Source organism: Diospyros lotus, chromosome 6 (assembly GCF_014633365.1).
Source record: "Diospyros lotus cultivar Yz01 chromosome 6, ASM1463336v1, whole genome shotgun sequence".
NCBI lineage: Eukaryota > Viridiplantae > Streptophyta > Magnoliopsida > Ericales > Ebenaceae > Diospyros > Diospyros lotus.
The window spans coordinates 26,534,046-26,544,844 of NC_068343.1; the positions used below are offsets into that span (position 1 = coordinate 26,534,046).

A 10,799-nucleotide genomic window follows, 5' to 3' on the forward strand; every position below is an offset into this window, starting at 1 on the left:
AAATAAATTGCTTAATCTAAACAATTATTCATAGAACACAAGTCCATATATTCTACCATGCATGAAATTAATTGTGTGGATATCATCAAGTAACTTTTTTATGAGTACGCTTCCGACAATAAGGACTTGGGTGGTAGAAAAGTATAGTTTTATTATGATTAATTTATTTAGACACAAATGGTACTGTAATTTGCTCCAATTTTAATTAAAAAAAAATTACAAGTGTTTATAGTTGGGAGATGACGTACTCTTATAAACCAAGTATCTAAGCTCACCCATGCCTTAGAAGATGGGGGAATTTGAATACGAGGACCCAGATGAAGATGAGTTCAAATGTCTATAGTGACAACCATTGACCATTTATTCAATAACAAGTGCTTACCTTTTAAGAGTTGTGTTGATTCTGTGATATTAATTTGACATTTCTTATGGGCAAAGAGAGGGCTTGGGAGGCATAGGTATGAGTTCAACACTCCCTTCGAGCATCTCCACAACCTTACTCATCGACGGACGATTAGTGGGCTTCATTTGAATGCACCACAAAGCCACCAACATCATCTTGTTCACTAGCACCTTTTCCTCTTCACTGGCATCCCCTATTTCTATCCATTTCCCTTTGTTGAACTAGACATAAACCCATGAAGGGAAGTAAATTTGGCTTGTGTGATTTGCATAGTCATTTAGGTTCCTTCTCCTACCTTCCATTTCCATCAACAATATCCCAAAACTATAAACATCGGCTTTGTGTGAAACTCTTCCAATATTATTGTACAACAACTCTGGAGCCATGTAGCCAAATGTCCCTCTAGCGGCAGTCAAAGACACAATGCTATCATCAGTTGGGTACAGTTTTGCCAACCCAAAATCTGAAATTTTAGGAACGAAATTCCCGTCAAGAAGAATGTTGTGAGGTTTGATATCAAAATACAAGATCTTCATCTCACAGCCATCATGCAAGTACTCAATCCCACGAGCCACGCCAAGTGAAATGTCAAACATTTGCTTGTAAGTCAAGGGGGAAGCTCCTTGTTCAGAAAATATATACTTTTCAAGTGAACCATTAGGCATGAAATCATATATAAGAATGTGTTTAGATCTTCCAGCATGAAATCCAACAAGGCGAACCACGTTGAGATGATGAATCCTACCAATGGTGGCAACTTCATTGATGAATTCTCGAGCAATAAATTTGGATATCTTTAAGACTTTTACGGCTACAATTCTACCACTGTCAAGCTTTCCTTTATACACAAGGCCAAAGTCTCCTTCTCCCAGATTGTGGTTGAAGCCGCTAGTCATCTTACTAATCTTAGAGTAAGAGTAGCTAATAGGCATGAGATTGTCTTGACTTAGAAGAAAACTTTCAATGTCTTCGTTCATCCATTCAAACCTTCTCTTGAATTTGTACACCAAAAATGCCAAATAGAATGGTAGCCCAATTAAAGTTCTTGCAATAAGGAGATATCCTGATGACAAATTTCAACATTAAAAACCAAACCAACATGAAAAATCTCATGTTATTTAGTTGTATTTACAAGAAATAATGAATATTTTAAAGTTCCTTTGAACTTTTAATAAATTTGATGGGTTCAAAAGGATGAGCCTATATTAATCTGGGATTAAATTTGAACAAGAGACAAATGTAATAATTTATATATAAAGGTAAAATAGCCAATTTACTTAATATGTTAACATCGAAGAACGTCTATGTTAATTCCAAAAATACAAGAATATATAATACACTTAGTCAAAACTCAAGGATGATATGGGAATTTTGCTCATTATAATATGATATAGATATAAACTATACATAAAATGACAATTCCCATAAAGAAATGCAACGTGCTTGCAGAGGAATGCTATCCATTCAACCCCTACCTAATACGTTTAAATTTATATTTTTAATATTTTTGTAATTTACTTCCATTATTTTTTTTTTCTGTTCGGAGTTCTATTTAATTTAAGCGATTGACACACATATCCTAGTTTGTATGCTTTGAGTTTCCTTTGCCGCAAATATTCCAAGGAGCTGGGTTTATAGAGCTCTATTTCCAGCTTCGTTCTTTATTCTTAATGTTGCTAGGTGATGGTTGGTAGGGAGATATATAAGAAATGCAACTGGTTTCCTTTTACTCTTGGTGTTTGGGTTTTTTTTTGTCTTTGTTTAAGGCTTAAGGTGTTGGTACTTTGTTTCTTGTCTTTGTTTAAGGTTTAAGGTGTTTTGGTGTTGGTATTTTGTTTCACTTTGCTGTCCTTTGACTTTTGATTATTTTCATCATATTTAGCTTTAATTAATTTTAGAATGGTAGACTCTAAATCTAATGTATCTTAAAATAAAACTGTTACATTTCTATCAAATCAATATAAATGCATATCCTAATCAATAATAGATATGACATTATCCTTTTAAGTCGCCATTAATTTTACAAATATTAATGAAAAATTATAAGGATACATACCTGCATATACAGATCGAATAGTGGTTGGCAAACATTTTGTATAATTAAAATTTTTATCATCCAAGTACAGTATCAATGCAATAGAAAACTGTTTCTTAAATATTAGATTGATTGCTAATAATTATAGAATATAGAGACAAGAGATAGATATGTTCTTCGTACCTATTGATATTAGGAGTAAGATGCATCCAAAAACACCTGTAACATAATAAATCAATTATTAAACATACAACCAAAGTCGTTAATTATTCAATCTCATGATTAATATATTGTAAGGTTAGATACCTAGCAAGCAAGAAATATTACAAGTACATAACAAAAAATTACATTTTATATTTGGAAACAACAATTAATAATGAATTTTTTTAAAGAATGATTTTTTCCATGCAGAGTTTTCCATGCATTGTTAGACGAATTGTCATGCAATTGTAATTCAATTCTTCAAAAAATTACAAGACTCTATTTTCTTTTATTATTTATCATTGTACTTTATAATTAATATAAAATTTAAAATTTATACATAAAATTAATAATTTTTAAGATTTAATGAAAAATTAATATAATCTGATCACCTTTTAAGAATATTTAATAATTTACCTTATTTTTTTTTTTTTACCTTTTATTGGCTTAAAGTTCAAAACAGAAATGTGAATGGAAATAGATATTTATTGGCTGAGAAAAAAATAAAATACTTACTGAAGCCAACGATTACGAGATAGAGTCCTACAATTTAAAACAAAAAAACATAAATTAACAAACCAAATATATTACTCTTCCCCACATTTGCTTTTACGAGTGAATTATTTATAAAAGATGATAAAAATAAACAAATATATCATTTGAATATTTTATATATTGAATGAAAACAAATATTCACTGTTACCGTTAACTGGGGCCGGGGCTGGGAGATAGACATCTGCAATTTAAAAATAAACAAATAAGAAAGTGAATGAAAGGCATTATATATGTATTATTTATCTCACAATTAATGCGATAATGAAATGAAAGAGTTTTTCAAATATTTCCAATAAATAGTACAAATAGAATTAATTAAACTTATGAAGATATATAAAAATGGGTTTGATTATATATATAGAACCATGTCAACAGCATGCATGCAAAGTTTACTCTTCTTCAACTTTATATTAATACTACCGTTTGATAAATAAGTGAATGAAAATAATACTTACAGACTTCGAAACCAAGAAAATAAACATCTGCAATTGAAAATACAAAAATGATGAGTTAGGACAATGAAGACACTATTCTAGTCATCATATATATATATATATATACGAATATAATAAGGTATTTCCTTTATTTCGCACTACTTCAAGTTCACGAGCTCACTTCCAAAACTCAAAAGGGCACGTGGCACATGAATAATTCAATAATTTTATACATTTAATTTTTTTAATTATTAATTGTGTTGTCACATGAACTGTTATTTTCGCATGCTATAATGTTTTCATAAAATTGAATGATTTCCTTTTATCTAGAGGTGAGTATTTGACCGGTTAGATTTTTGAATTCGATTAAAATTTTAAATTGAACAAATCAAACATGATTTATTAATTGGATCAAAACAATTAAAGTTTTGTGTCTATCAAACAAATTAAACTGATTGGAGAAAACTTTGATTTGGTGGTTAACAAAAAAAAATTGAAATTTAAAGATGATACATATTTTTATTTTTTTAACTTGATAGAGTTAAATAAAAACTATGATATTTAGTCAATAACAATCCAAACACCAACAATTTTAAGCAAAAAAGAAGGTACCCAACCAAGTTATATTACAACATTCACCATAAAACTCAGAATTAAGAAAATTTCAAATTAACTTCTATTATTTTAATCTGTTCAATTAGTTCAGTTATTTATTAAAATTAACAAAATTGAACCCAACTAATCAAAAATTTCAAAGAAAATAATCGAACTAAACCATAATAAAAAAAAAACTAATTGAATCAAAAGGAACCAAACTTTGGTTCAATTAGTTCGATTAATTAAAAATTTTGCTCACTCCTACCACCAGTAATTACGATACATGCCAAAGGATAACTGGTTTTGATTTCTAGTATGAAAATATTATGCATATAAGCAATTCTCATACATTGACTAATACACACAACATTCATGATAGCTGTATTTGCAATTAACAATAATTCATAATGGAGAGTAGATTTATTTTCAATTCTGAATGAAATTATTATAAATTTTATGTACTTGTGATGTGAATTTGTGAGAGTTATTTGTATTACATCACATCATTTGTTTTGTTGGACATCACATTTTATATGTTTTGTGCACAAATTAATTCATTAAAATAGCAAGTATTCTTTGAATTTTGGTGCACTTTATATTCTATTGTCAGAATGATTATAGTGTCTCAGCTTATATTATGGTCTTTATAACATAAGTGATTGTGCCACCACCTTTAATTACGGTACTCTATCATATGAATAGTCATGGTATCACCTATAATTATAATGTTCTATATTAAGAACGATTATGTTAGATACTACCAGTAATTGCGATACTCTCTTTATCAAGTTAAATTATCTTAGATACTACCAGTAATTGCGATACTCTTTATCAAGTTAGATTATCTTAGATACCACCAGTAATTGCGATACTCTTTATCAAGTTAGATTATCTTAGATACCACCAGTAATTGCGATACTCTTTATCATCTTTATCAAGTTAGATTATCTTAGATACTACCAGTAATTGCGATACTCTTTATCAAGTTAGATTATCTTAGATACCACCAGTAATTGCGATACTCTTTATCAAGTTACATTGCCTGATTACATTCAGTACACATGGTTGTAATTTTCAAACTTCTATGCATATCATTGGTACTTCAAAGGCCTCCAAGGAGTCGTCTTTGAACCCATCAATGATGTTCCTGTCACTTCTTGGTGAACCCATCGAAGACGGGCCTCGATGGTCAGATCCATAGCTGATGGGGTTTATGGACAACGACAATTAAGTTTAAAAACTAATCACTACAACAAAAATAATTTGTTGTGACATTTTTTTTAGGGCATTTTTTTAGAAAGTGTCATCTAAAATATCATTTTAAGGCACAATCTAAAAAAGTGCTTCAATATAATAACTTTAATGAGACACAACAATTAAGTACTCTATAAAATACTATTTTAAGACACAATTTAAAGAAGTATCACAATAAAACAATTCTAATGAGACACAAAAATGAAATGTCTTAATAGACAAATTTAAATGTCTTAATAGATAAATCTAATAGAGCAAAATTTTTTAAATGCGCCATTAAAATAATTCTAATAAGACACTCTGATGAAGTGCCCTAATAGACAAATCTTAAGTGCCCTATAGAATAATTCTAATGAAACTAAGATATACTATAAAATAAACATAGGCACATATATTAATAAGATGATGTGTAGATTAGGTGGTTATGCGTGTGCAAAAAGAAGGAAATGTTCAGGGTTCGAGCTGAGGGAGAAGCAAGTTAGAGTTAAGAGAAGGCCTTGTGAGGGATATGAAAAATAAATTTATAGTGATTTTTTAGGCATTTTTAAGTGTCGCAACAAACTTAAATTTATAGTTATTTTTGAGACATTTGTAAGTGTTTCAATACGTTTTTGGGGTACAATTACACGCGACATTATTATTAGCGCTCTAATAATTAAAATGCCCTAATAAATTATCTATTAAAACATTTTTAAATACCTCTTATCTCTAAAATTTGTTATAATAAATGATAGCTTTGGAGATAAGGGGACACAGCTTGACATGCTTCTAAACTTTCAAAACACTCTAGCTCACATCTGATTCTTAATATATCTTCTTCCAAAATTTTAAATCCTAATCTATATATATATATATATACATATATCTATCTATGTGGTTGTATTTGTAATGATTATGGTGTTGAAGATCTAAGATTGGTCAGAATAAAGATGGCCAGACTATCTAATCAGGTGACACAAGATGATCAAAAACTTGATTCTTTGTTACCTTATATCATAAATTTGACAAAAAGAGTATTTTTGAGTCTAAACAAAGTACAAAGACTATTTTAATTAAAAATAAATTATATGTAACATTTGGACAAAAAAGTAAAGCTGTTGAATGAACAAACTTACTTTTTTTAGAATCATAATATAAAGCATGTGTAAATCGCCCATAAGACACCTAGTCTAAATCAATTTACTCATAATTTTTTAATTATATGAAATCGAAAACAAATACTCACTAGCTAAGAAGCTTGCAGAAGAATAGCCTGTAATTTAATAAAATTAATATATCAGTGAAAAAATAAAGACATTATCTTTTTTTATAATAAGTTATTATTCATATATTTAAAAATTGTACTAAAAAATTGTACAATAAATGTAACAATAACATCAAAAGTTAGTTTCTGCAACTTAATTAATTTAGAAGACAATCGTGATGTTGTTGCATTATTTTAATATTTTGTTCAATTTTTTTTATAAATAAAAAATTATCCTTTTAGTAAGTGTAAGAAAGTTTGAGTTTATAATCTTTTATTTATCATGAGACGTGAGTTATAACATTAAAAAATTCATTAGTTTAGAAGACAATTGTGATATTGTTGCATTATTTTAATATTTTTTTTAATTTATTTTTTAAAAAATAAAAATTATAAAAAATACACGTGTTCGTAGATGTAAGAAAGTTTGAACTTATAATCTTATATTTATCATGAGAGGTGAGTTATTATTTAAGAATCATTAAGAAAATTAACTTGTATATTAAATAAAAACAAATACTTATCTTTGAAGCCAAGTTCATCGGCAATCGAGATTGACATACCATCTATGTTGTACAGAAACACCTCATAGGAGTCGTTTCACCGTTTTAGAAACATTTTCGAAATATTTCTTATTCCCGTTTCGAACACTATTTATGTTTATTTTTTTAGAAAAATATATGTTTTCACGTTTTTGTTTCTTATTGAAAACGTTTCCCATTTCCGTACAACATAGCATACCATGATATATTGATTAGCCTTAAATGTAATTGGCAAATTTACAGAGTATCAAAAAAATTATAATAAAAAAAAAGAGTAAATACTTACCCACGTATGAGTTACTGATGCCTGCAAGTTAAAAATAAATAAATAAGTAAATAAGGGGGCGAAACTAATGCACATATAATTAATATACTTTAATGCTATTTATTTATACACTAATTTTTTATATTTAATTTTGATATTCATAAAATTATAAGTAATATTTTAAAAAATTATAACAAGCGTTGTTAATTCTTTAAAAATATTTTATGAATGTTAAAATTAATATAAGAAATTAATTCAAATAAAAATACCTTATAATTTTATGACTTTATTATCATATCTTCTCACAAGAAAAGAGATAATAAATCAAATAAGCATTTCTAAGAACTATTACAAACAGAATTGTTGAAAAGTCAAAACATCTTACAATATTGAATGAAGTGCACTTACAATATTGAAACAATATTGAATGAAGTGGAAGGTGGCCTAGCAATGTAAAAGGAAAAGAATTAGATAGCCAGCTTTGTTAGATGCTTTGTGCCAAACACATTTTTATGTGTGAGGGAGGCTTATTTCATTTGTTGAGCATCCCATCTTGCATCCCTAATTATCTTATTTTATCTAAATTTCTTAATTGTAGAGAGAGAAAAATAGAAAATTTGAGAAAAATAATTTTTTCTTCTATTTTTAAGGAAGATTATTTTATTGTTATCTCCATGTGATCTAGAGAGAAAGTTGTAACTCATATTATTTCTTATAGTAAATTCTCCCATCCTTACCCGTGATTTTTATCCTGATTTGTTTGAGGGGTTTTTCACGTAAAATTTATGCGTCCAATTATTTTTTCTCAAATTGTTAGCTGCAACCATAATCTAGTGTTATTTTTCCAACAAGTGGTATCAGAGCCTATATTTGGGTGTTGATATCTATTTATCGTATGCTTCGTGGTTGCCACTGTAAAAGTGGATTCTCCACATCAGAAAATAAATTAGATTATTAATCACTCTTTTGAAAAGGTACTAATACTGTTCACATATACGAGGGTACTATTCATACGTATGGTTATTGTTCGCATAAAATAGTGGGAGCTAATTTTGTGCTCAAAGCAGTTTCGTGATAAAGGCAATAGCGACAAAATTTGTGATTGGAAAGTTCAATGGGAGAAATTTCTCACTGACGGCCATCAGTGATAGGCCATGAGACTTCACAAATAATGACAAGTGGAATGAGATGTACGAAAATGCTGTTGCAAATCTTCATCTGGCACTAGCAGATGAGATATTGTCTAGCATCGAAGAGAAGAAAACAAGAAGTGATATTTGGGATCATCTTACAAAATTGTACGAGGCCAAAACACTTCACAACAAAATTTTCCTTAAGAGAAAATTGTATACTTTACGGATGTCAGGATCTATTTCGGTGACAGAGCACTCAACATTTTGAATACTCTATTTTCTCAACTCACATCTCTGGGTTGTAAAATAGAGACAAATGAACATGCTGAACTTTTACTTCAAAGTCTACCAGATTCATATGATCAACTCATTATCAATTTGACGAATACTTCCATGACAAGAATCCTAGTCTTCGATGATGTTGCAGCTACTATTCTAGAAGAAGAAAATCGACGCAAAAACAAAGAAGACAGGTTAGCCAATTCGCAATAAGCAGAGGCACTGACGGTGGTGAGAGGGAGATCAACGAAACGTGACTTAAGTGGGAGTCAAAATCATGGTAGGTCAAAGTCAAGAAGTAAGAAGAACCTGAAATGCTACCACTGTGGCAAAAAGGGTCACTTGAAGAAGGATTGCTGGAATTTGAACAAGAAAAATTTTCAATCATCAAGAAAATGTAGCAAGTATCTCAGGTGAAAGTGATGCACTGTGTTGTGAAGCAACAACGACTTATGAAGACAAAAAAAGATTTGTTGATGTATGATTCATTGACTCGGGAGCCTCATTTCACATGACCTCTCGAAGAAAATGGTTCCATCATTATGAACTAGTCTATGAAGGATCTGTGTACAGTTGTGATGATCATGCCTTAAAGATTGTTGGTATTGGAACCATTAAGTTGAAGTTGCATGATTGTACAATTTGCATCGTTCGAGAAGTGCGGCATGTAGAAGGCCTAAGGAAGAATTTGTTGTCTTTAGGACAACTAGATGAACTTGACTGCAAAATTGTGATTGAGAAAAGGATCATGAAAGTGATTCGAGGAGCGCTTGTACTAATGAAGGGAGAAAAAATGACTGCAAGATTGTACATGTTGAATGGAGAGACTCTGTTGGAAGGAGAAGCATTAGTTGTTTTAAGTAATCTAAGTGAAAGATCTACAACAGTATGGCATCAGAAACTTGGACATATGTCTAAACAAGGAATGAAAATTCTTGTGGAGCAAAATCTACTTCCGGGTCTCACAAAGGTATTCTCACCCTTTTGTGAGTATTATGTTACAAGTAAGTAGCATAGGTTGAAGTTTAACACATCAAATTCTAGAAGTAAAGAAATTCTAGAATTGGTTCACTCTAATGTATAGTAAGCACCAGTTCCGTCCCCAAGAGGAGCAAAGTATTTTGGGTCCTTCATAGATGACTATTCCAGGAGATGTTGGGTGTATCCTATCAAGAGAAAGGTAGATGTGTTTTTAGTCTTCAAAGTGGGTGGAACTTGAATCTGGAAAGAAGATCAAGTGCCTAAGAACAGATAATGGAGGAGAATATACCAACAATGAATTTGCTGAATTCTGTAATCAAGAAGGCATTAAAAGATAGTTCACTACGACATACACTCCTCAACAAAATGGAGTGACAGAGCGGATGAATAGAACCTTGTTAAAAAGAACAAGAACAATGTTGGGAGCTGTAGGCTTAGAAAAATTTTTCTAGGCAAAAGCAGTTAATATTGCCTGTTATGTGATAAATTGGGCCCCATCAACTATAATTGAGTTGAAGACACCGATAGAGATGTGGACTGGGAAGAAATCTGATTATTTGGAAGTCCAATATACATAATGTACAATGCCCAAGAAACTACAAAGTTGGATCCAAAATCCAGGAAATGCTTATTCTTGGGGTATGCTAATGGAGTGAAGGAGCATCTCTTGTGGGATCCCACTGCCTGCAAGGTTATAGTCAGTGGCTGCACTCCTCACCCTACAATTTAAATAGCGTTAATCAGTTTTGAATGTTCAGTGTTGAAATGGTGAGGAGGTTTAAACTCACCAGTGTGTGAGTGTAGTTGTAGCACAAATATAAATTCTGGACAAGTCCGGGTCGATTCACTGGGAGGTTTATTTAACAAAAGAATGGTT

At 30.3% G+C, this 10,799-nt stretch overlaps 1 protein-coding gene across 1 annotated transcript; it reads right to left on the reverse strand.

Moving 5' to 3' along the window:
- Positions 1-402: 402 nt before the first annotated feature.
- LOC127804298 (rust resistance kinase Lr10-like) lies at positions 403-1,314 on the reverse strand. The gene is given in 1 exon segment (XM_052341145.1): positions 403-1,314. A coding segment is annotated over 1 exon segment (873 nt). The 5' UTR covers positions 1,300-1,314; the 3' UTR covers positions 403-426.
- Between the last annotated feature and the right edge of the window lie 9,485 nt (positions 1,315-10,799).